The 27663-nt window shown below is 44.7% G+C and overlaps 1 protein-coding gene across 3 annotated transcripts in view; it reads right to left on the bottom strand.

Annotated features, from left to right (window-relative positions):
• The window catches only part of DDAH1 (dimethylarginine dimethylaminohydrolase 1), a 65423-nt gene extending 49445 nt beyond the window's left edge, over positions 1 to 15978 (bottom strand). Inside the window, exon 1 of one of the 3 annotated variants that reach the window (XM_064147932.1) lies at positions 15044 to 15863. In XM_064147932.1, the coding sequence (XP_064004002.1) occupies positions 15044 to 15469 (426 nt within the window). In that variant the 5' untranslated portion in view covers positions 15470 to 15863. Of the gene's footprint in view, positions 1 to 15043 lie in introns of all 3 variants that reach the window. The other 2 variants (XM_064147930.1, XM_064147933.1) reach the window with 2 other exon arrangements.
• Positions 15979 to 27663: the final 11685 nt, after the last annotated feature.

Genomic DNA, 27663 nt, shown 5'->3' on the forward strand with positions numbered 1-27663 from the left:
AGGTGAGGAGAAAGTTCTTCACTGAGAGAGTCATTGGACACTGGAATGGGCTGCCCGGGGAGGTGGTGGAGTCGCCGTCCCTGGAGCTGTTCAAGGCAGGATTGGACGTGGCACTTGGTGCCATGGTCTAGCCTTGAGCTCTGTGGTAAAGGGTTGGACTTGATGATCTGTGAGGTCTCTTCCAACCTTGATAATACTGTGAATCTGCTTTCAGGAATGCCTAACAGGGCACTGCTTTCAGGCAGTCATGGGACTTATACAAATCTGAGTAAGAGCTTCTGCTGTTTTATTAGCAAGCCTTTGTTTACATTCCATTCTGTAGAAATAAAACCCCATTTCTTAAAAAGTACTGAGAATGCTGTTGTGTATTGTAGGGCTGGCAGACCTTCAGGAGCTCCTACTTGGCTTCCGGTTGTGTGCTACAATCTTGTGAAGAGGGTAAGGAAACGAAGCAAAGTGGAAACTAGGTTAATAACGGAGAGCCTGGTGCAGAATCACAAGCAGTGCCTTTAGTCCTTAAGATGAAGTGCAGTCAGAGCACATTTCAATTGCACAAAAGCTTTTGGCAGTTTCTGGTGGCTGCTGACATCTGTGCCAAAGTTCCCTTAAGGATGGAGCAATGAGAAAGACAGTCATGTGCAGGAAATATCAAGGCCAGGACATGAAACACCAAGCCCCAGGAAGACAGGACATGCTCACAGATAGCAGAGGGAACAGTCATGGGAGTATTTTCCCACTGGTACCGCAAACCCATCTGCTTCTGACGGAGCCTGTAGAGCAGTTGCCCGTCTCTATATTAGTTTCACCTTCCCTGGCATTTACTTTTGCTACCCTTCAATCATTGTGCATGGCCAAGAAACAGTATCTCAGGAATCTGGGCTGCAGGGGTGCCATGGCTCCAGCTACCAGGTCAGAAAAACCCATTTGAAGCATTACCACAGCCAAGCAGCTGGCACTAAAGTAAACAGATGCAGCTCAAGAGCCCTTCTTCCCTGCCCAGCAAGCTGTGACACCTACAGTTCCCAGGCTCTCACAGCCTGTTTGATCAGCACTTCAGTGATGCCATGAGGTCATAGCAGGCTTCCATGCAAAGGCCTGATGACTAGGAGGACTTTTGCAAACATGGCCACAGAAATGCTTGCCATCCAGCCTCAGATACATCAGTTCCAGTCCTGCTCCTGTAAAGGCTCTTCAGTCACACTGCAATGCACAGCTGATTTGATAGCCTTCTGTTAGAAATGCCTTTCAGGCTGCTCATGGCATCATCTCAGATAAGATGGATGTCACACCTTACAACTTGTCAAGCCCACCTAGAAGTATCTCCTACATCTGCCATCCAGAGGCATTAAGAAACCAGCAGCTCTGCTTCAAATTTTAGTAGTTCAGTCAGCTGTGAAGCAGAGGCATAAGGGCAGAAAGCAGTGCCTTTTCCAAAAGGTTTCTTGTGCTCTGAAAAGGAACCAACTATTTACTATTGCAAATGAGTGAGTAAGAGTAACAGCAATCTCTATGAGGCTATTCAGGAAAAGCTGACCCACCACATCCACAGCACAGACTGGCAGGTTATCAGTAGCTCAACTGTCCCACAACAGATCCTAGGGCCCATGGGAGATCATCCTCCTGAAGGCACCCTTCTGCAAAGAATGTTATAGAACACCATCTTTCTTAATGACTCTCAATATATCAGACTTCTCTATGCCAAGTACTCACTGCTAGGCCTTTCTCAGAATTGTATTCCCATCCAGGTTTGTACAGGTGAAGTGGCAAAGTTAGAAATGTTTCTTGCTTTACAAAGCCTGCATGGCTTCATAGGAACAGTCTGACTTGCTGGGGAGGAGAAGGGAGAATCCTTTCATATGCAGACAAAACATTTCTGTCTTAATGGTGGAACATTTACTTTTTTCTGCTATCTGGATATACTAAAGCAGAGAAGAAAATATAAATCAACATCTGACTTCAGAGCACCATTTCTGCTGCTAATGATGGTTCATCATATGCCACTGGACACCTTGATTAAGCTTGAATGCAGGTTCCCCTTGCCTGGTAGAACAGAGACACCTGCAAGATGTCTGCAGGGTTAAGGCAGGGCAGCTGCCTCCCATATGGCAGTCCTTGGACGACTCACGACCTTCCTGATCACATCAAGTGACTCATGAGTCTGCTAAATAGCGATCAGTATTACTGCTCATTCATAATACATGAGCAACCTAAGTGGCTCACAGTGACCTGTATATCCAAGTAGTCTGACTCCAACAGCCACTCCATCAGTATTGCCAGCTTAAGGAAAGAACAACAGAAAGAGAACAACTATGGAGTGCTGCTGTCTCCAGCATATTTTCCCCAGCTTATTGTAGAGGAGGTGTACATACTGGGGTTGAAGTGGCTGGAGAGTAGCCAAACAGAAAGGGATCTGGGGTGCTGATTGATACCTGCCTGAACATGAGCCAGCAGTGTGCCCAGGTAGCCAAGAGAGCCAGTGGCATTCTGGCTTGCATCAGGCATGGTGTGGTCAGCAGGAGCAGGGAGGTCATTCTGCCCCTGTACTCTGCACTGGTTAGACCACACCTTGACTACTGTGTCCAGTCCTGGGCCCCCCAGTTTAGGAGGGACATTGAGATGCTTGAGCATGTCCAGAGAAGGGCGATGAGGCTGGTGAGAGGCCTTGAGCACAGCCCTACAAGGAGAGGCTGAGGGAGCTGGGATTGTTTAGCCTGGAGAAGAGGAGGCTCAGGGGTGACCTTATTGCTGTCTACAACTACCTGAGGGGTGGTTGTGGCCAGGAGGAGGTTGCTCTCTTCTCTCAGGTGGCCAGCACCAGAACGAGAGGACACAGCCTCAGGCTGTGCCAGGGGAAATTTAGGCTTGAGGTGAGGAGAAAGTTCTTCACTGAGAGAGTCATTGGACACTGGAATGGGCTGCCCAGGGAGGTGGTGGAGTCGCCATCCCTGGAGCTGTTCAAGGCAGGATTGGACGTGGCACTTGGTGCCATGGTCTAGCCTGGAGCTCTGTGGTAAAGGGTTGGACTTGATGATCTATGAGGTCTCTTCCAACCTTGGTGATACTGTGATACTTCCAAAGCCAGATATCGCATGCAGATCAAAGCATTAAACAGTTACTGGTGGTTCTCTTTCATTAGTTTATGCACAGCTGTACTTTTGCCCTTTGCAACATCCTGGCAACAAATCTGATGGTTCAGTTGTGCATTGCATGATGAAGTGCTTCCTCTTGCTTCGATTTGCTGCCTGGCTATTTCCCTGGATTTCATCAAGTTTGATTCTATTCCTAATTTTCTCTGTATCATTTGAGATATCATAGAATCCTCCTATGTCTCCTCTCCTCTGCTTAAAGTTACTGACTTGAAGGCATGTATCTAATTAGCCTCACTTCACACAAAAGCAGTCCTACACTGCAGGAAGGTCTCCTCATCCATCCCTTTTCTGCTTACAGGGCATTTCCAGGATGGGTAACCAGAATCTCATGCAGTGTTTCAGGTTCAGCTGAACAATCAATTTAAGTCCAATCACGAAAATGGCCTTTCAGCAACACTTGAGACACAGCATTTGAGTTTTGTAAATGCTCAGCTTGAAGGGGCTATCCTAGCCCAGAGCTCTTCGGGCCTGGCAAAATGGTTATTCTACTGTGACAACAATAACACACCCTAGAACAAGAGAAGATTAACTAAACAGTTGCTTTAAGGTCATATAGAGAAGAGATTGGCACCATTGAAGTTTCACAGTTTATCTTGCCAGCATCAACGAAGAAGTGTTGTGCTGGATACTACATAGGTGCTGACAAAGGCTCTCCTCTGCATAGACTGTCAGGTCACCTTTCTCCTCCTTTTCTTCATACTGGCTTTCACAATACGCCTCTTCCACCTCAATTTCTGCCCTGACTACTTTTTTCCTACATTTCATTCTTCATTTTCCTTCCTTGAAATCAGTTCAGGTCAAAAGGATCAGGAATTATTGGACAAAGATCAGTAAAGCCAACAGCAGAGTAGTATCTACACAACTTCCTCTAGTAACTCTGCACACATTTTTGGCTGCTGCAGCCAGGAGTGCAAAAAGAGTATCACAACTCTGTGTCATCACCTCCTTCTCTAACACTCTATACTCCAGGAAAGCACCATATTTGAAAATTTGGGTACACAGGGCTGAAGTCACCACATGTCACCTTAAAAAAGGTGGCAAACTCACAGGGGACTTCAGTGTTTGCTGGAAAAAAACCAGATATCCCATTCATATAATACTCCATCAGTATCTACTTTTTCTGACAGTTTCTATTTGTCTCTCAACAGCACTGCTCACCTTATCTCTTGTTATCACTCTTCAGAAGGTTCCAAATCGGAACTTTCTGAGCTGCTCCATTTAAGAAAGATGTTGAGGTGCTTGAACGTGTCCAGGGAAGGGCAATAAGGCTGGTGAGGGGACTGGAGCACAGCCCTGTGAGGAATGGCTGAAGGAGCTGGAGTTGTTCAGCCTGGAGAAGAGAAGGCTCAGGTGAGATCTTATTGCTCTCTAAAACTACCTGAGGGGAGGTTGTAGCCAGGCAGGGGTTGGCCTCTTCTCTCAGGCACCCAGTGACAAAATAAGAGGACACAGTCTCAAACTGCACCAGGGCAGGTTTAGGCTGGACATTAGGAATAAATTCATCACGGAAAGAGTGACTGGCCATTGGCACTGCCCAGGGAGGTGGTGGAGTCACCATTCCTGGAGGTGTTTAAAAGGAGGCTGAATGAGGCACTTAGTGCTATGGTTTAGTTAATTAGAAGGGTTAGGTGATAGGTTGGACTTGATCATCCTAGAGGTCTCTTCCAACCTGGTTAATTCTGTGATTCTGTAATACAGAGCCATGAACCACTGCATTGAACTCCAGAGAGTACCTAGTGACTAGCAACAGCCACACCACACCTCTGTGCAGTCACATAACATGAGGAGATACTTGAGATTCATCGCTTTCACCATTTAAAGCACACTGATGACAGGCACACACAGTTATCTGGGTACGTGGAACTCTCCAAAGCCCTTGCACTGTTTGCAAAATTAACTCCTGCAAGACTGGCAAATGTCTCTCACCCTTAGGTAGGCATTGCCTGATGTTAACCGATGCACATTTAAAATATTTTTAAAATACTGAGTTTCCTATTTCTGGATAGCAGGCCAAAAAAAAACAACCCTAGCCTCATCTCTAAAAATTTTCCTTTTCTGGCTTGGGTTTGCAAGGAAACAACCACCTTCATGGTTGCTGGCCTGTGACTCAAAGGATGTCAACTGTACTAAAGCGCGTTACGCACAAGCAAGATTCTCACCCTGGAAGATCACCTTTTCTATGAGGTATGGGATTCAGCTTCCCAGATAGCTCTTACATTAAGCCTTAGAAAAAGAGAAATCCAAGAATCAATCACAACACCACCAGTAGCATCCAATTACTTGACAGTCTTGTTTCAGTTTGCTCCAGTGGCCAGCTGGGATTCAGCTGAGACAGATGATTTCATCTTGCCAGAGAATCCAGCATCCAGAGACAGATGGGGATAGTCAGTTCTTTTAACATCCATAAACCTTCCAGAAACAAATTATCACAATTGTTTTTTTAAAAGGCAATGCCAAATATTGAAGCTCTACTGAAATAATAATGAGTTCTGCAAGTCTTGAACAAGCTATTTTTGAAACACTTGTTTGGTTTTGTTATTGACTCAAAATGACAGAAAAATGGCATATTACAGTGTGGACAGCTGACTTGTGTATGATTAGTGGCCTTGGATGAACACAAACCTGACTCAGGTTTATCTCAGACATAAAATATTTAATTTAATTTTTCCTGAAAGAAAATTTCTTCCTACTACTACAAAAGCAGTAGCAAGAAAAGACACTGTCCCCTGATGCCATCAGCACATCCCTTATCTTCACCCCAGCCCTGTGACTGCCTGGGTCTGATACCAAGTACAAAGCTCTCCTACTCCATGAACTTGACTGATTAGATAAACACTCCTGCAAAACAAACAGGGTTTTTAAAAACAGCAATTAGTGATCACTAATTACTGACAGTGATTTCCTTCCTGATAGGAATACATGCTCTGCAGCTACCAACCTCTGCAGGCCTGCCACAAGCAATGGCTTCTACACAGATACTGGTAGGTACCAGGATAGTTCATGGCCAAAGGGTTTTGTAAAGGTGACTTGTTTCAACTCAGACATTCCATAATCAGGTCCACATTTTTGATCCAGGAGATTTTTGACAAAGACAAGAAATTGAAAATGGAACAACACAGAAGCATAGATACTGCTTGCATGGGCTAACTTAAAATGCTAAACCCACAATGTGCTCAGCCTAAGTGTAGGATTGCAAATTAAAGTTCGCTACATGATCACTGCCCACAGCATCCTCAGTGGAGTTGTGATGTATCTGCAGCAAAGGCCAAGTATACCTGTTCCAGAGTCACTCCAGAGAAACTAGCAAGGGAAGAATAACTACTAATACTGGTAGAAATTGCAAGTCTGTATGTTTATTGTATTTAAGAAAATAAAGTCAGTGCTTCAGCCAGTCATGCTCACTTAAGAACTGTGGTCCCTGACCACCTGACCAAGAAGGGCAACTGAAGGCACTGAGTTTAAGGACATGACTGGCCCTTGTTAATCAAATGTTGTTTAGGAAGAAACCAACTAGAGGTTCTTCCTTCTGTCATATTCATGTTTCTACATCAGAAGAATATTCTACAATGAAACAGCCTGTCTGCAGCCAGACCTGAAATTCATGTTCTTGAAATATCAAGAGAATCACATTGGTTTATATCTAACATTTGAAGGTCTGTATAAAATAATCAGGACCTGGGGGAAGCTTGGCAAAATGCAGCATTAGGACAACAGACAAGCACAATGACCTTGGCACCAGAATGCAGAAAGTACTGCTTTTCAATAGCTAACTGCCAGAAGGGCTTGCAAAGGTCTAAAAGGCAATGGGAATGAAAGATTAATATCTATCCCACTGGGTTATACACCTAGCTAGGCAAATAACATTGTGCAAAACCATGAGGCATGGCTCTTGCTAGCAAGTGTAGTAAAGGACTTGGAAACAAGCATTATATATATTGTCTCAAGAGAGGGTGCTTTATGACTGAAGTCCACATAGCTAAAAGACCTGGCATCATGCTGCTCAGAAGAAATGCTAGATTGCTATATGAACCTGTCATGCACTAGTTACTGAAGAGTAACTGCACCTAGCTTCAACCACAGCCCAGACTTACACGAGCAGACAGTGCACACTTGCAGCCCAGAAAGCCAATCATATCCTGGGCTGCATCAAAAGAAGTGCGGCCAGCGGATCCAGAGAGGTGATTCTGCCAGTTTACTCTGCTCTGGTAAGACCTCACCTGGAATACTGTGTCCAGTTCTGGAGTCCTCATTATAAGAAGGACATGGACCTGATGGAGCAGGTTCAGAGGTTGGCCACAAAAACAATCAGAGGGTTGGAGCATCTCTGCGATGAGGACAGGCTGCGGGAGCTGGGGTTGTTCAGTTTGGAGAGGAGGTGGCTCTGGGGGGACCTAATGGCAGCCTTCCAGTACCTGAGGGTGGACTACAGGAAGGATGGAGAGAAGCTATTTATAAAGGTCTGCAGTAACAGAACAAGGGGCAATGTGTTCAAGCTTCAGAAGAGCAAATTTAAATCAGTTGTTAGGAACAAGTTCTTTACTGTGAGGATGGTGGCGCACTGGAACAGCTTGCTCAGGGAAGTGGTTGAGACCCTTTGCTGAAGGCAGTCAAGGTGAGGCTTTATGGGGCCCTTGGTGACCTGGTCTAGCAGGGATGTCCCTGCTCACTGCAGGGGGAGCATGGACTGGACAACCTCTAGAAGTCCCTTCCAGCCCAGACCATTCTGACTTGCAGAGGTGCTGTCAGAGATGTGCCCTGCCAGTGATGTCCTCCCTGCTCCCATTCTTCCCTTGCAGGTACAGTAAAACCCCACAGCACTACAGCCCGTGCTCGGCACAGGAGCATAGTGGGCAGGGCACATGAGGATCCTGCTCAAGGAACCAGTACACATGGGCTATGAGAGGCCAGTCTGGAGGCAGGGGAAGAGATGAGCCCAGGTATTGAGACACGGGACTAGAGGTGAATTTGCCAGTGGAAACATGTGAGGGACAAAGGAAAGAAAGTGAAGATCAATGCTTCTAGAAATGTGTGTCCCAGTACAGTTCTAGGAGCAGCTGCTGTATTGCTGGCAGCATGGGAAATGCCAGCTGAGGACTTTGCTCTCTATACCACAGCATCTTTGAGGCCAGCAGGTAGGAGAGCACACAGGAGCTTTCCTACATCACGTGCTCTGCTCCACCACTCTCCAGAGATGCTGTCAGATCTCACAATGAGCAAGGAAGCATTGCAGTCAGCACACCAACCCTCTCTCTTGCACAAAGTGATTAACAGTAACACAAACCCAACAAACAAAAACCAAACCAAAATAATATCAGGCAACATACACTGAGTATGTTATAAACCAGCTTTTGACTTCCAAACCAACAAGTCCAGCAGTGACTATGGCAATTTGGGTTTTTTTTGCAATGCTTTTAAATGGGGGCAGTTCCAAAGAAATTTAGGTTGAATGTAAAATCTGGGCAGAAACCTCTTGAGGAAGGAATAGGGCATCTCCAAGCTATATGTCTAGGTCTGAGTAGTAGAAAAGGCTCTTAACTTGAGAAAATGCTTACAGTATTTGGAACCTTTAAGCACATAGTGAGCTTATGATTCAGTGTAAATGATAAGGGCTATATATCACAGATAAAAGTGATTAACAAAGTACAAAAGCTGACATCAAGATTGCACAATCATCAGTGTCCACAGAAGATTAAAACCTAGGCAGTTAATTTAGGGTCTGGTCAGCAGCTTGGATATTACTGAGAAACTTGACATTGCAATTTAATAACAAATACTGCCTCTGCTAGAAAAGCATAAAACCTAAGAGACTGTCCTTAAAGATTGTATTACAGTTCTATAGATAGAAACCAATTGCAATGAATACAGTCCACTTACATTTCTCTGACTAGAAGCTACATCCTAGTATTTTCACTAGATCTGTGACCAAAGAAACTAAATTGAAACAAAGCAAAACAAAACAAGCAGTGTTCGGCACAGCAAATTTGCCCAAGTGCCAGCCCTATTGATGTAGGATCAGACCTGTATTAGCAATGAACTTTAAGACCAAAGAATCACCTACTTGGAACAGGAGACAACACTCAAACTGCAAAGCAGACGGAAGAGGCAGAGCCACAGAAACAAATCAAACTACCTCAGGAGGCTAAAAATGTTCCTTCTCATGCCTCCCAAGTACCACTCTATAGGTATCTGATAGAGGTCTACATGACACCACTGAAAGAATTGGTTTTTAAACTGCTCAACACTTCAGGGAGCTTTTTCCCCTCCATTGGATGCTTTTTAGTTATTCTGTATGTTAATACAAAGACACTGAAAGTGAAAGCTAATGAAAATATAAAGAAAACACTGATGCAGATTCCAAAGAGAATTACTTTCCTGCTTTACAAACCCCATGACGGGCATCACCCCTTTGCTCCTGGAGAAAGCCTCCAGGTGACACACACTCACTTAATAGAAGATCATTGCATTTGGTTCTCCCTATTAGATGCTCTGCAAAAGGCAATCGAAACACATGCTAAAACTCTGGTGTACTCCTTAAGTCTGACTGGTTCTTTCCCACTTGCTTTCAGTATAACTGAAAGCATTCTGACATTATCTTGCACACTCTCACTCTAGTTTTGAGGTTAGACTGAGAAGTTAGTGGAAAAGGATAGACTAAAGAAGCACATATATGGCTCAGAGGATAGACTAAAGGAGCACATGTATGGCTCAGTGCAAAACGGGAAAGGTGCTCAATGAAAAAGATCTAACAAGGTGGAAGTGTACCTGCTGCCATTCCTAATTTTCATCACATGTCAGTCTGTAACATGAAGTGTAAAGTACATGCAAAGGGGTCAGCACAAATGTACAAGACCTGAATGGTTTATTATGACAGTTTCAAGAGAGATGAATTATTTGAAGCGGTAATAAAATGTTTAATCTCTTGCATTTCTAGTGTTCAGCAAGAACTAATCCCCCATGGAAACGAGACAGATCTCCACAAGCTGTGTAGAGATGGTGGTTTAAGTGACTATTCAGCAAATACAGGTTCTTTTGTACTAGCATGCACAATAAAACCCCCATAACCTAAATAAGCTCAAGAGCCAGGAAAGCCTTGAATTTGCTTCTCCTAAGCCTAGCTTTTCTATTGCTTTGCAATATAGACATCATTATGCTACAGAACTACCTAGGCTCTACAGAGGGAGTCCAAGGAAGTGGCTAGCTTTTAGCAGCAACTATGTAGTATTACCCAGGCCTACACAATGCATACACAACTCACTGAATTCTTTTGGCCTTCTATTTTTCCAGAAGCTTCCACCAATCAGCCTGAGAATCATTCCTACAAGCAGTAAGCTGCAGCTGGTGCTGTGGCTCAGCACATAGTGCAAGCTCTAGTTCACATATAGCTGTGCAGAAGCTGTACAGTGTGGGAGAGAGGGGTGGCAGCTGAGTAGGTGAGGGTGTTTCAGTAGGTTACCTGGCCCAGCACAGCTGTTGACAAAGCTCTGCCACACACAAAGCAGACATGGGAAGACATATCTACAGATACTGAAAAGACAGTGAGGATGCTTCTCCAGTGCTTGACAAATCTTCTCCTTCGCTGAACGACTGTCTTCCTGCAGCCTAGGAATGCAGTACCACACATTGATTGCTATGGGTCTTGAAAGAATGTGAAATTATACTTCTGGGTGGAGGTTTGCTCTGATAACTAAGGAAGGAACCAGAGCAAACTGTTCTGCAGCAGCTCCTAAAGCTTTCCAAGCACCAAGCTATTCTCCCTCCCCAGTGCAGCAGTTGAGAGGAGTACAGGTCACTGTGGGTGCATTTTGCTGAGCTTTTGGGTTTCCATCTGTCTACATAAGCCCAGAAACGGTGAAAATGCTGGTTTGTGATATCCCAAGCACAACTCAGGCAGTAAGAGCAATGTGCTGATGAGAGCTTTTCTCAGCAACTAGCTCTGTTGTATTCACAAGGTGACATGAAGTTTATACTAGAGGAATAAACATTTGAGAACATGCTGCTGGAACAAAAGGTGCTGGAACTGGCAGTCTGATCAGTGATCACAACATTCCCATTGGAGTTACTCAGCTTGAACATCAAGCACACTGGTGACTGCACACAGCTAAACAAAACACCAGCTTATTCGCATTAGCAATCCACCCCTGGCTTATCTTAAAGGCCCCTACATGTCTGCTAAACCCAAAACTTCCCTGAAACTGAATTTTAAAATCAAGTTCAGAGATTGATAATACAGAAACATAATGCCTTGAAATAAGTTCGACTCTTGCAAAGAAATCATTAAATGCATGGCTAATTTTTCTATTTCACTAAAAAAATACTGGGCTCTTTCCCGGTACTGGCTGATCACAACCAAATTTAATTCAACTCCTTTTTTCTCCCTACAATAACTTGAAGCAAGAATAGACACAGCCCCAGAATTTGGGATGGGGAGTTGTGTTTTGGGTTTGTTTGGGTGGGTTTTTCTTTGGTTGTTCAGGGTTTTTGTTTGTTTTTCCCAGGCAGACAACCAATAAAGAATTCCATGGTGCTGGGGGGGGCAAATAATAGTATCTAAAAAGCCTGAAAGTTCAATCAATGAGTGCTACAGAAATTTGCCTGCTGCATACAGTGTTATAATAACTGACAACAAGCCTTCTTAATGAAGAGTCTAGTCACTGAAAGAACATGCTACATCAGTTCTTGAATACTGCATTATGACTTTTCAGTAGCATGAAACAAGGGAGATGGAGGCAGTGCTGTTCAGTTCATGCATCTGGCAGACAGTTTATCAGGAAGGGTAATGCACCTGAAACAGCACTGCCCCAACTGCTTATTCAACCAGTTTGTTCTTTTAGATGCTCCTTGACAGCCCCAGGAACTTTCACTGGTCTAATCAGGCTTCAAAGCTCAACATACCACGTCTCTTGGTAGATTTTTTCTGGACCCAAGTCCTCCCTCTACTAATTCTCTGCAGAAATTGTATCCTATAACCCTGTTTCACTCACCCTACTCTATGCAGGAGTCTGTTAAACAGTTAAGAGATCAGCAAGGCAAGTCTGGCTGAGTTCTGCCTTACAGGGAGGTTCAGGTCAGGAGTGCACGCTCAGGAGTTGGACTTCATGTTAAAAGTGGGTCAAGCCAAGCGTATGTCAACTGAACCACTAAAATATTCATTGGTTTGCACTTACATTACAAAATGAGAAAGAGATCACACGTTGAGAAACCAGTGTTATATGCAGACTGCACCCACCTTCTTGACCTCTGTGACTCAGCTGACTGTACAAGTGACAACTCATAACAGTCTTGGTTCACTTTCATAGCAAGCTGACCAAGCTAGCCAAGATAGGAGTAGAGTCTTTCAGAGGCAACATGAAGCAGCTGGTTTCACAGGGCTTCACACATATGATTTTCTAGCAGTGGATCCATCAGACCAGGAACAATCCAGATTTATTGACTACCCACCGTCTCAACAGCGAAGATTCCATGGCAATTCAGCTGACAAATACCCAACTCCATGTACAGAATGGGTTTTATGCTCACTGAATAAGTCAGGCTGAAAGAGATCTTGGGATATTTCTAGGCCAACCTCTTCCTTGAAGCAAGTCCAACTGTAAAGAACAGACCACATTACCCTCGTTCTGCTGTGTGGCTGTCCAGATTGAAAAGCCTTCTCTTTATAACCCATTAAAACTTCCTGCTTCAATCTGCATCTCTTGTCTCTTGCCCTGCTGCCACACAACTGGCTCCATGTTCTTGGTAAGACAGAGTCTGCAAGTGCCAAATAAAGGATAATCACTTCCCTCAGTCTACTGGTTCTGTTCATGTTCGTACAGCCCAGGAGCCTCTTGGCCATCTTTACTGGAGGGACACATTGCACAGCTGTGCCACACCCACTGAGGGACCTTCCTGGGGCAGGACTCCACACCTGTCACTGTTCCTTTCCTTCAGCCTGATAAGGTCCTTCTTAACAGGAGTCTGGACCTCAAGCTGAATGTAAATCTCAAAAAAAGACATTGGGAGGCTGACAACAGCCACCCATTAGGATGAGCAGGAGGTGCAGAAATAGGCACTGAGCTCCCTCAGTTAGAGGTGGCTGCAGACCTCAATGCCTGAGCACTTGTTCCTGGTACCTCCAAAGCCGGGGCTGGAGGCAACAAGAACAGAGAAGTTCTATCTGCAGTAGAACACACCAAGCCATGAAACTGCTAGAAACACTGCTGCTTCTTGCAAGACTCTTAATGAAAACAAGGTTATCACACATGTTTGCCAAGACAAGTGCCCACAGAAACAAGCATCTTCTCCCTGTGTCTGAAAGGCAGTGCTGTAATGCTGTTCTTGGGAAGAATTGTAAATGGTTTTGAGTTATATGCTCAGACAAGCACTACACCGCAGTGTCACATACTGTTACAGCTTTAAGAGGATATTTGTTGGATTCCTTTTTCTTTACTTCACAGAAAACTCAGGGGAAGGACTGCTCCATCATTCAAGAAAACTAATCATGTTCAAATTATGCTTCAAAGCTTCTTTTCACCTCTTGACTCATGATTCTGCTCAAGTCACCCACGGAAAGTATATCTGCTCTCTTAAAGGTGAAATCATGCAAATGGTGGCAAGAATCACATGGCTACCCATCAGTGAGTGGTGGGAAGGACCAGCGAGAATAGTATTTGGCTAACACCTTACTCTGATGCTGTCAACTATATAAGCATTCAGACATGTTTCAAAGAGTAAATACACATGAGTACATATAAGAAATTACAAGTGTACAAGATGTGTGCAGTATCTCAGACTGCTAGTCTGGGCAGCATTCAAATAAACTTTGTTAATGGGTAAAAGAAGGCAAATACACCAAGTACAGACACTCATCCATTGCATTCAATAGCCAAGAGCAGCTACCACTATGCCACAAGCCAGTGGCCCTACCCTGTCCCACAGGCACAATAGTACATGCCTGAGGATCACAAGATGAGCTGTGGTACCACCAAGATGATGGTTAACTAGGAGATACAAGAAAAGGGTTACATTAAAACGTGCTTACAAAACAGGCAGGCTGCTAGTGCAACAGCTTTGCAGCTTCAAACAAGGTAAGGTTTCTTCAGTTGCTACTCACCTCTCATTGAGGAAATAACCATGTGGCACTCCAAAGCATGCACTGCCTGAGTTTATGAATGGGTTGAATACGTTTAAAAACTCTTAAGTAATTACTTAAGTAATGCTTCTGTCACGGTTTCACTCACACCTATCTCCAACGAGACTACTTACATCCCCATCATGTCCACCCACCCAAGGGCCTGCAGTGGCAGTGGCTGCACAGGGCAGGCAACATCAGGTTCAAGGGCATTCAGGCTGACACAAAGCGTACAAAAAGCACACAGCACCTCCTGCACACGGGCTAGTGAGTACACCATAGATACCGCTAACGTGTTGCCGGGAGCAGAGCTCAAGTTGAGCATGCACTGGAAAGAGCGTTCGGATTGAGTAGTGCTGCAGCATGGACACAAACCTGCACAACCGACCAACGACCCACCCTGCAGAACAGAGCTGCACGAGTTGGCGGGGTGTGGGAACTCCGGAAAGGTCATAGTTTACACCGTTCACTTGTCTTCAGGAGCAGGTGAACATCGCTCTTCCATAAAACCCCGGCGTAGCCAGCTCGGCGGCACTGGGCGCTACCAGCGGAACCGCCAGGATGGCAGCTGGAGGCCGGGTAAAGCCACTGCCTGGCCCCCGCCGTGCCGGTTTCCCCGGGGAAAGATGTTCCCTAATCGATCCCCGCTGCCGCACCGCCACCCCCGCCCTACACACCCGCCGAGGCTCCGGGGCGGGCCCGGAGACACGCCCAAGGGGAGCAACTGCCCCGAGCGCCTTTTCACGGCGGGGACATTGTTACCCCCGGCCCGGCCTCTACCATACCATACCTCCTTTCTGCGGCTGGGCGCGCCCGGGCGGGTGAGGAGCGCCGTTTCCTCGCAGACTACGGCCACATCCTCCACGAAGACACAGTCGGGGAGGCTCTCGTCGGCCGGCAGCTCCAGCACCTGCAGCCCCAGCTTGCCCCGCAGTACACCCACATACAGCTGATGTTCGCGCTCCGCGCGGGCGAAGTCCACCTCGGGGCCCGCCACGCTGCGCAGCGCTTGCCGGCACAGCGACTCGGGCAGCGCTCGCACCACGGCGTGCGTGCAGCGCCCGAAGGCGGCGGGACCGCCGCCCAGCCCGGCCATGCTGTGCAGTGGGGGTGCCGGAGCTCCAGGAAGGGAGAAGCAGAAGGACAGGCGGCCGCGACCGCCGTGGCCGGCCCCGGCAGCTGATAAAGCACCGCCCGCGGCCCGGCCGCGCCCCATTGGCTCCCCACCAGGCACATTTCTATGGGGCCGCAGCCGAGCGCGCTCCTATTGGCTGGCGGCCGTGGCCGGACCGCGCCATTGGCCACCCCCCGTAGGGTGCCGCTTACCTGTGCGGCGGGCGGGAGCGGCGGCGTCACTCGCTCAGCCCCGAGGGGCTAGGCCGAGCCCCCGGGCTGGGCTGATGCCCTTGGGGCGGTACAGCTCGGCTCAGCCTGGGAGAGACGGTGGGGCTTCAGCCCGTGCCCGCAGCCCGAGCAGTGTTGGAGCAGTGTGTGTCTGATGCGCGGCTCCAGTACCACAACGTGGACTGCGGGGCAGGGTGCTTTCACATAGGAATTTCACAGTAGTTGGGTGTAAACACGTAACCGTACTGACTGAATCCAGGCACCGGCATCAGTGTCTTTCTGCGTTTGTTAAAGATGAACTGCTTGCTCTTGCAATTGGTTTGCCTGCTGCATCCCCGCAGTGGATCAAGAGGCCGGGTGGCTTATCCCTGCGGCCAAAGGAATCATCTATGACAAAGACAGCTCCAAATACAAATCCAAACGAAGGAAACCCAGCCCTTCCTAATCCTTTATCATGGCTTTCTCATGACCTCTCGTCAGCAGCGCATGTGCTTTTTTCCACTCCTTTATGCGGTCAAAGTTCTCACCTTTGTAGGGTAGAAGGGATGCCAGCATTTTGCTCAGGGACTGAAACAGCTAGCATTTTCCAGTCTTACTTCTCTTTCCTTAATTCTCCCCAGCTTTTATCCTGATGTGAGGCAAGAGCTATGCCTTCCCAGTGCACACCTCTGACTTCCAGGCAGAAGGTGAATGAAGCTTTGGGCATCAGCACCATGGGTAACATCCACAGCACCAGGCCCAGGTTGTACTGCTCCTCCTTCTGCTCTCCCAAATCCATCTGAGATGTCTCCTCACTGGTGCAGATAAGAAGAGAGAGAAATGATTTTTTTCCTTCCACCTCCTCCTTTACTGGCAAGGCTCTTTTGGGCACCACTCTGGTTACAGGGGGACCCTACCAGCAGCAGCTCCTTGTTTCACCTTTGGTGCCCAGACAGAATCCGTGCAGCTGCCTTTGCTATGCTATCATGGACATCAGCAGATGTTCAGCATCTGAGAATATAGTTACTGCACAGCTCAAACAGCAAAGTGTAGTTCCAAAATGGCATCTGACTAGATTTTCATCTGCACTTCTCATATGTTCTCCAAACACCCTGTAATGTCTGACTGTACTCAACATGCATAGGCACAGTTATTTGAACAGCTGTCATTCACCAAATAATGTGCAAATACTGTTCTCCTTAAATTAATGGGCAGAGCTGCTATCATATACAACATTTCAAGTTCACAGAAACCACTACAAATGGAATTACACTATCTCTGGTATACTGTGTGGTCCTTCCACAGCCATTGCAACCCGGTTTTACTCTTCACAGATTTGGGACATGGCCATCGGCACACTTTAGTTTGCTTTTTGTTAAGATGATTTCTAAACCAAAGGGAAAAGTGCTATTGTCCTTCTGTAATTTAAAAAAGTTGCTGGGGTTCCTATCTGAAAAAGACTTGAAAATAGTTGTTCTTACAGCCAGTGGATCAGAAAGTTCTAGTTAATAAAGATTTTTTTTTTCTTACATACATAAATACCTTGTGAATTTATAAGTGGTAGCAGGTTTTAGGTCTGAGATTACAGAAATATGATAAATGAGGTGACGCCACACAGTCATCTTGTATGCACGTGATACACTAGGGCAGTGAGGTTTGCCCCAGAGGCATTGTCACCAGCCCAGGCTGACCTTAGGTGGCCACAGCTGCTCCCGGGGAGTTGACCAGGTATCCTTTCTGACAGCTTCTCAATAATCATTCTGCATTATCAGAGACAACACTGGAGGAAGTAGGATCTCTTTATGAGGTGAAGTGGTATGAGACAGTGGTATGCTACAAATACAATGTGTTTGGGAAACAGGAAACATTAGCTATTTAGACGAGATTGCAGAAGTAATGACTACAGTAGAAAAAGTCATCTGTATTTCCATAAGTGCTGTTTAAATATGAGTGAAGATTTGTTTGCTGATTGTGCTTGTTCTATTATTTACGTTGAAGAGAAAGGCATCATTAATCATCTAGGAACAAATGCACCCAGAGTGAAACTGTGCATATTTATAACAGGATTAAAAAACATACCAGCTTACTCACAAATTAACATTACATAGTAGAATGTGTTCACACGGTCCTGTGGGAGTGATGTTAAAATTCATCATATGCATTAACACAAAGTGGATCAGCTACAGTCATTGACACAGTGTTTATTGTCTACTTTGCTCTATATCCTGTTGTCTTTTCCTGCTGGAGGAACTAGTGTAAAAGAGCAAAGCTGTCCTTTGTCAAAGAAAAAAAAGCTGTGTCACACTCCAGAATTCCTGCAGAAGGATGAAAACTTATGCTTGTAACAGCAGATGGACTGTAGACCACTGAAGCAGTATCACAGAAAGCTGTAGAAAGGAGAAAATGCTTCACATACAAAAGCATGCCAATCCAGGTGTTTTATGACTGACACTACACGGAGTCGTCTGCTGGCAGTGACAGCAAGAAGAAAATTGCTTTGCAAAATGTATTTGAAGATGCATATGTGAATAGCACATTAGCTTTCAGGAGAAAGAGGAGTTGCAGTTTAAAAGTTATGACAGATAATGTTTTGATACGCAGAGTGTATGTATTTAACAAAATCAGTAGCAGTGTATTGTTAAGATTCCAGTGGTTGTGTTCTGTTTTAACAGCCATGACTTGAGAACAGCCTGCAGCTATGGAAAAAAACTACCACAAAGATGAAGGGAGTAACTTCCACCAGGTAGAAGGCAAGCAATGGATTTCAGTTATTGTGAGGAGAAGTATGGAAAACGTTAACAATATGAAGCAGAGAAAAAGATTGCCTGGAAAGAATGCACAGCCTCTACACCAGGTGTTTCAAAGAAGCTGTTAAAGAAATAGCTGCTAGCAGCAGAAAGCCAGATCCGAGGAAGAAGGATGGATGACAAGTCCCTTCCAGGTCTATGATTCCATTATACTTTTTACATTGAAAATTACCGTTTTAGTGAGAACAGCTATGTAATGATGAGTTTGACAGCCCCAGTAACAAATGTGCAACTTTTATGTGCACCGCTAGGTGACTGAAGGTCACAGCTGGTCACTGCTGTTGAACAGTTTGTGTGACCGTGACAAAAGGCAAATTGGATCGCGGCCAGATACAAATACATACCACACAGGCTGACTGCTCGGGCATGTTAGATGCTAGTGCACAGTTTGTTATCACTTACAGATGCTAGAACACCACCACTGTCTCTAAAGCATTAATGGACATCTCTCACACTATTAATGACATGATACTTCTGATACTTGAGACTCAAGACAGTCAAAAGCCAGGACAAGATAGCAGCTAAGCCATTCAGTCACCCCCATGTCCTGCTGCAGCAATGCGAATCTGTTCCAGAAAGACGGAGAGACACTGAGCTTCACTTTTTAAAAGGAATACAGGTTTAAATGATTTCTTCAGCTCAGTAGAAAACTGCAACTAGTGCACAGCCAAATGCTATTAATAACAGAGGGAAACACTGCTCTGCAGGAAAAGCTGTGATTAAAATCAGTGAATTAATCTCTTAGTGAAGGTACAAGATCAGGTCTTACGCACAGCCAAAGAAGAGAAAAGATGTTATTTTAATTATGCTTTAGATACACAAACAGTGACTCAAAATTACTTTACCCAGACAGTTCACCAAAGTTTTCAATTTCTGCTCAAGCACTGTGAATACAAAACTCCACAATGACTCTGTGAAGCAGTATTTTTACTACATAATTGTCTGGGCTCCTCATTTAGAGGAGGTAAAGATGCTATACCAACGCCTTAACTTCTCCTCTATTGTGTGCACAAACTCTGACATGGTTTTGAATTTTCCAAATGCTGAACAGATTTAGCTTGCCATCTATTCTTTGGGTAACAGATCACTCCTGGAAGAGGAGACCTACCTCTTCTGGATGGTGTAAATCAACAGTGCATCTGCCAGGCTTTTGGGGAGCAGCATTTTCCCTTGCCTGAGCTGAACCCAAGCTATCCCAGGGAGTCTTACCAGGGTCAGATGAATTCTATGTATAGCTGGTTAAGAGGAAATACAATATTTGTTTTGTCTGCTATGGGATAATGAACTGGGTGTTTTCTCAGCTGGTATTTTGCAGCCTCCAGAGAAGAAGGAATTCCCATGAGCTGACGGCTACACAGTTGTTGGGAGACAAAGCTGTCAAAGGCAGATTCTTTAAAAGTCAGCTTTGCCAGCATTGTTGCCATGACACATGGCACCAAGGAGCCTGGACAACACACTAAAGAGCAGGGCATTCCTCACATTTATAGTCCTCCCACATGTTTTGTCACAATAGACTGCAGTAGTCCAGCCAGGATCAACTTTTGGATTCAGTTGGCTGAGCAAACAGATCACTGGAGAGAGAGCTGCAGGACTATTCACCTCCCATGCTCCTATCTCCTCACCTGTGTCATGCCTCCCATTCACTTCAGCTTCCCTTTCTTTGTCACTTGTTGAATTAAAAAATAAAAAAGGCTAGGCACCACAGGTTCAGGTGGCTGTGACTGAAAAACGAGATTAGCATTCTGTGGAAATTTATGCTGAATTACAATAGTTGACATATCCCTTACAGAAAATAGTGGAAAGGCATAATTTGTTTCCCTGATGGACATACTTCCCAGAAATACTATGCCAGCCAGGACAGAAAGAGGAGACAAGGATAGGATAAGTGCTTTGTAAATTATTCTTCTTGTAGCTGCCACGGGAATATTACACAGCAAGACTTTTCCTGCTGTCAGACAGCATTTTTAATGAAGTATGATACTTTATCAGCTTGGCAAGAAAGCATCAGCTCCAGCAGTATGAGGGAGGATGTCTCATGCCACTCACACTATTCAGTGAGCCTCACAAATCCCAAACCAGATGCCGGGAGGGAAGAGTGAGATAAGGTTTGCTAAATCATGGCTGCTAAACTGGGATGCATTGATATAAGAGTAAAGATGCACATGCTGGGCTTTTTGCTCCCCTGCAAGTCTTCCACCTTTATTCCCTAGAAAATCAAAAGCTTAAAAATGCTGATTGATGCAGGTTAATATTTTCTAAAGGACCCAGGCCCGTTGCAGTGTAACTGCAGTTGCATGTTAATGCTTATCCTGAATCTCCATTTCCCTTTTCCACGGAGCCAACTGACCGGTTGGCAGCACCCCGCAGGTGTGGCAGGCTGTCCTTCCCTTTCATTGCCTGAAAAGCCCTCACAAGCTCAGCAGTAGGATGCAGTGACATTTGGTTGTAGCATCTCTTGCTTTTCTTAGTTTTAATTTTCCATTCCTTCCAGGAGCCATCTGCCTGATAATTAATTCCTTTCTTATCACTTAGGCATCTTTTGCCTTGATTTGTATACACACTCATTACATTTTTGGTGTAGACTTGGTCAATAACTTAAAAATACAACTATGAAACTGTATATTTACATGAAACTTGTTAAAGTGGAATTAGATTTTGTATCTACATGAAAGAGAATATCGAGGTAGAGATACACACATCTGTGTATGTATATATATGTACTGCTTGCAAAGGGCAAGCAGTTCTTTTGCCAGCTTCTTTGGCACTCAGTATTAGTGCAAGAGACAAACTGACAGATTAATACATCACAAGTCAAGCTAAGAAAGTGAAGGATTTCAAATAGGTGTGGGTTTTTTTACTAGGTTTATTAATATGCTGTCCTGAGTGACAGTTAAGAAGCTAGAAAACATAAAAAGATACACAGATGAGCTTCAGCACTAATGTGTCCAAGACTGGTGGCAATAACTCTTGCTGTAATCCATCACAAAATACATGTGAAAAGATCTATTCTTCTTCAGAGGATAAGTCCAGTATCTGTTTGCCATAGGGGAGCAATGGATAGTTGCTTCCACAGGAAGCAGATAGTACACAGGGAATGACACCACCTGGAAGGCTTGAAGAGGCAGTGGGTGTTCAGTTTGTTCCATTTGAACTTGTGCTGTTCCTTATCACTTAACCAAAATGTTCCTGGATGACTAACTCAGTAAAAAAGAATAGAGAAATAGAGCAGTTAAGGTATAGGTCAGAACTCTACTCCCCACAATTTCCCTGCAATCACACACAACAGGGACCAGAGGCAGCACTTCTCAATGCTCAGCTTCTGCCTGATTTATCCTCTGCATCTACTGAGAAGAATTTGTCTCTACTGTGTTTGTAACTGCCTTTCAAGTACTCATAGGTTGCCATTATCTCCTTCTTAGCCTTCTCTTTCCCAGACCAAAACAGCCTATCTCTTTAAAACTCTTCTTCCATGCCACGGTGCTTCAGACCTCTAATTACCTTGGTAGTCCTCTGCAGGGCAATCTCCAGTTTGTACATCTCTCTCTGAACCAGACACAGTATTCCAGATACGGCCTCACCAGTGTCAAGTAGAGAGACACAGTAATTTCTCTTAGTTTATTAGCCATGACCTTCCTATCGCAGCCAATATACTATTGCATATTTGGACAGGTAAACCTGGAGCCCACATTAACACTCAGATCCTTTTCAGTAGAGCTCCTGGTCAGTGGTTCCTATTTTGTGCAGATCCACCCATTTGCAAATCTCTGCAGTTGTCTATGTTGACCTTCATCAAGTTGCTGCTAGCCCAGTGCTCAGGTTTCGCAGTGTCCATCTTAATTCTCCCACAGATCAGCACAACTCAGAATGAAGACTTCCACCTCAGCATATTCCAAACAAAAAGAGGGAAAAGGTAAATGAAACTGAATTACCTTCTAGACATAGCACAAACCCTCCTATCTTTTCACCTGATTAGCAGAAATTCTACCCAAAAATGGGCCAGTTCCATACACTCCCATGGCAATCAGGTGCCTGTATTCAGCTGCAGGGAACTATGTCTAGTTAGACCAACAGGAGATCTCATTAACCTTTTCTTGTGCTGTCTTGAAACTGATGGTTACAGTAATTTTTCCCCCTGAAATCCTGAGGACTTGCAATGACCTGTTAAATTACTATGTGGTGCAGATATTCTGCACCAGTGCTCACACTTCTTTCTCATCTGTTGATATTTCAAAATCTCTGTCCTTGTACATTTAATAGCAACTTAATATTTTGTGGAAATCCAGCTGCTTTATTCTTTGGTCGACACAAAAACACTGCCAGTCACATTATTGGAAAAGCATGAATGTTGTCTTAAACTGCCAGGAGAAGTCAGTTCACATAGTGAATATGCTTGCCAATAGCTTTGCTGACCACATAAATTCAGTTCTATTAGAAATGAGTTTGTGAAATCAAGTGAAGAGAATCAGTTATGCTTTTCACAAGATAACTGCAAAGACAAGATCAGCCATGAAAGGAGATAGCTTTCATATTGATTTCTCTGAAAGCAGAAAAGAGTATTTCAGGCATTTTGGCAGTTCTATTCCTTACTGCTATAAATACATACAGACAAGAGCTTCAAAATGCTCATACTTTTATTCCACACAGGATTGGAGAATGCCATATGGTAATATGCTCACTAAGTGGGGAACGGAAGAAATTTTGTGGTGCATCTAGGTAAAGTATCATAGAATCACAGAATCAATCAGGTTAGAAGAGACCTCCAAGATCATCCAGTTCAACCTAGCACCCAGCCCTATCCAATCAACTAGACCATGGCACTAAGTGCCTCATCCAGGCTTTTCTTTAACACCTCCAGGGACGGCGACTCCACCACCTCTATGGGCAGCCCATTCCAATGCCAATCACTCTCTCGGTGAGGAACTTTGTCCTAACATCCAGCCTAGACCTCCCCTGGCACAACTTGAGACTGTGTGGCCTTGTTCTGTTGCTGGTTGCCTGGCAGAGGAGACCAACCTCCACCTGGCTACAACCTCCCTTCAGGAGTTGTAGACAGCAACGAGGTCCCCCCTGATCCTCCTGTTCTCAAGACCAAACAACCCCAGCTCCCTCAGCCTCTCCTCATAGGGTTTGTGTTCCAGGCCCCTCACCAGCTTTGCTGCACTTCTCTGGACAGGTTCTAGCACCTCAACATCTCTCTTGAACTGAGGAGCCCAGAACTGGACACAGTACTCAAGGCCTGACCTGAGTTGAGTATAAGTACATAATAGTTAGGGTCATAGTTTTACAGGATAGGTAGGTCTGAAGCGTTATCTGCTCACTTTAACAGATGCATTAATGGCAGAAATGGAACTATATTCCTTTCAGTTACAAATAATTTAATGTAACTTTTTTTTTTTAATAGCTGAGGGAAAACTATTCTTTCTTCCATTTTTTCACAACAGAAAGGCAAATTTTAGAAGATAATGAATGGTTTGGGTCCCTTCCATTTATAGGTACTGTTCTTTCAGGAGTTGAAAGTTGAAGACTTGGGGAAGCATCTTGGAAAAAGCAACATCAGAAGTAGAGTAGAGCACATCATGAGTAAGTTTTCAAAATGCCTCCAGAAACAGTGATGATGACAAGACAATGTCATCTGGGAACTATTTAGTTACAAACTAGGCCTGCTCTGTGTATAAAAAGAGGCTATAATCCAATACTGAACATAAGGGCATATAGCATTAACTGTTGTATTTTAACAGCTGTTTGAGGTACCAGATGACTTTTGCTGTGCATACTGTCATCTTCTGATTAGAAGGGTAGATATATATATATATACACACACACATAAGCAAAAGTAGCACAGCAGTGACATCATGATTTAAAAATATTCTAATGGCACAAGATGGAATCCAGGATCTAACCAACCAACCAACACAAAATGCATAATTTTTCCTATGTGAAATTTGGCAACTACAGATCTAAACCAATAGTAGCCTTTACATCTCTACTATCTTGTCCACAGGCAAGGTTTGCTTTCCAGTACAGGCTGTTTTAATAGGCTTACTGAAGTCAACAGGAAATAAATCACTGTTTCCAAGAGGGCCTGTTTGAATTTGGAATTTATTTTTTTCCTACTGCATCAAGTGACATCTTTCTAGGAAAAAGACAACAAAAATGAGAAGGAGATATAACTACTCAATTCCCATATTAATCCATGGTAGGCATTTCTTTCCTAGTAAGTCACAAAAAGACAATTTTAGAATATAAAACTTATTAGACAATACTATCCTTAGATTATTACTTTTTAGACATTAGTCAAGTACTGCTTTTAGTTTATTAAGCCATCAGTTAACTTCATCACACACACACTATATATATATACATACACACATATGGAGGTCAATTCCACCCTATCACTACTGTCAGTATGGAGTTATCCTAGTAAACCCACTCAAGATGCAAACTTGAGCAAAAGGAAAGCCAGTCCTAACCCTAACCCTAACCCTAACCCATGTGCTTTCACATGTCTTCCAATTTCATATAGAAATATTTTTGCTAGAGTTGAGTACATCTGAACGTTTTTACTATTGAACCATTGACTATTGGTTATTTTTACCATATAGTGTCCAATGCCCCTGAGGAACTACATGCTGGATGGGTGGGCAGAGGCCAATGGGATGAGATTTAACAAGGCCAAGTGCAAGGTTCTACGCTTTGGCCACAACAACCCCAAGCAGTGCTACAGGCTGGGGACAGAGTGGCTGGAGAGCAGCCAGGAAGAAAGGGACCTGGGGGTACTGGTAGATAGTAGGTGAACATGAGCCAGCAGTGTGCCCAGGTGGCCAAGAGAGCCAATGGCATCCTGGCCTGCATCAGGAACAGTGTGGCCAGCAGGACAAGGGAGGTTATTCTTGCCCTGTACTCAGCACTGGTCAGGCCACACCTTGAGTCCTGTGTCCAGTTCTGGGCTCCTCACAGAGAGAGTGTGCTGCCCAGGGAGGTGGTGGAGTCACTGTCCCTGGAGGTGTTGAAGAAAAGCCTGGATGAGGCACTTAGTGCCATGGTCTAGTTGATTGGCCAGGGTTGGGTGCTAGGTTGGCCTGGATTCCGACCTGGTTGATTCTATGATGGAATTTCCAGCATTAGTAAGTTGCATCTCCTGAATATTAGCATTTGAGTAATTATCTGTTCCTCAATAGATGAGAATTGATAATTCTAACTGTATTTTTTTTTAATTTCAGAAAAGAATTCATACACATTTACCTTTGCCGGGCACACTAATCTGCATTTCACACACAGTGTTAGATTGAGTAGTTGAATAAAAATTGAGTTTTACCTAATTATGCTATTTACATACTCTTAATTGCTGCAAGTCTGGTTTTTTGATAGCTTTGCAAAGGTAAATCTACCTGCTCCTCCTGTCTTCTCAATCTTTTCCTCCCAAAATGCCTTTTGTTTTGTGCTTAAATTGCTATACTTTATATCCACATGAGTTTTCTCACATTGTCTCTGTTTCAAGATCATGACCTGCACCAGCTATGTGCCCCTGGAACAATGAAACTGTCAACCACAGGGCAAAACCATGGCATTTAGCCCACAAAATTTGGAAGGTTCCCCCAAAATAGATCATGCTAACTGTGGACATCTGTTCCTTCAAAGTGAAATGCAAAATCCACTTCTTTGATCTAGTCCTCTGCTCAGTAACACCACATTCATAAACAAACATGCATCATATAAAATAAACATTGCCCAGCTCCTCTTGAGCAGAGAGAGAAGAAGGCTCCTTCTGTGCTCATTTTATTTTTGGGACGCAACTGGACTCTACAGCAAAGAGAGGCCTTATAAAAGGACCTGGAGATGTGGAGACTTTCCAAAACTAACAGCACACTGTGGTAAGTGAGGCAGCTTTTACCATGAATGCCTTGCAATTCTAGTAATAGATTCGGCCAAAATCCCACCTGAAATCTGCCAATGAAAGCAGCTTTAGCTTGAACACAGCAGTGACAGGGAATGAAGATACACATCAGACTGATGAGCACTAGGATGTGATTTGTTTGCCCAGGTGGAAATCAATAGAACTTATCACTCTCTTCATTGTTTGGCAAGATTGGGAGCTTTGGATGGCAATTAAAGCTTGTGCATCTGCTGAGTGCCTTTATTACACAGACAAGAGCTCCCATGGTTTTACTTCTACCTGGAACATCCCTTGTGCCACATTTATTAAGATTACAGTTCAGGCCTCTTGCTGTTGCTAGCACTGATGTATTTAACTAAAAAGTCTTCAGTCCATGCTTGTCCCTGGCTCCACCAGTGAAGCAATCCTCTCAAAGCCCCATGGATGCTCCACGATGGTCACTGGTCCCTGTACTACGCAAGACTCTTCCAGGCAGTGTCTTCCTCTTCCACTCAATTTTCAGCACTTTTCACCTCCCAGTGAGTTTTTAAGCCCACCTTTCCCTGCCAGGACATTTTCTATTATTTATTTCCCTTCTGCTTACTTGTTCATTAGCCACTTGTTTTTCACTCACACTGAATTTTGCCTCATCACACTGCCTGCTGAGGCTCTGCATTGCTTGCCATACTGGCAGCAGCACAGGCCATGGCTGAGATGGAATGCTAGCTCGCTGCACGTGGGTGGGACTGCACATGCAGACCACCCACCAGTGCCACCTTTGAGCAGGTAACCTCATCTATAGGTTATTAGCTGTGCATGCCACTGAGAGCACTCAAAACACAGTAGGAGGTTTCATTTTGACACGCGTGGATTTGTCTGATTCTCTCGGCAACAAAGTCCTATCTTATAGAATCATAGAATCAACCAGGTTGGAAGAGACCTCCAAGATCAGCCAGTCCAACCTAGCACCCAGCCCTATCCAATCAACTAGACCATGGCACTAAGTGCCTCATCCAGGCTTTTCTTGAAGACCCCCAGAGACGGTGCCTCCACCACCTCCCTGGGCAGCCCATTCCAATGGCAAATCACTCTCTCTGTGAAGAACTTCTTCCTAACATCCAGCCTATACCTTCCTAGGAACAACTTGAGACTGTGTCCCCTTGTTCTATTGCTGGTTGCCTGAGAGAAGAGACCAACCCCCACCTGGCTACAACCTCCCTTCAGGTAGCTGTAGACAGTAATAACATCACCCCTGAGCCTCCTCTTCTCCAGGCTAAACAGGCCCAGCTCCCTCAAACTCTCTTCATAGGATTTGTGTTCCAGGCCTCTCACCAGCTTTGTTGTCCTTCTCTGGACACGTTCCAGCACCTCAACATCTCTCTTGAATTGAGGGGCCCAGAACTGGAC

The sequence above is a fragment of the Pogoniulus pusillus genome, chromosome 8, assembly GCF_015220805.1.
Source record: "Pogoniulus pusillus isolate bPogPus1 chromosome 8, bPogPus1.pri, whole genome shotgun sequence".
In the NCBI taxonomy this organism is placed as follows: domain Eukaryota; kingdom Metazoa; phylum Chordata; class Aves; order Piciformes; family Lybiidae; genus Pogoniulus; species Pogoniulus pusillus.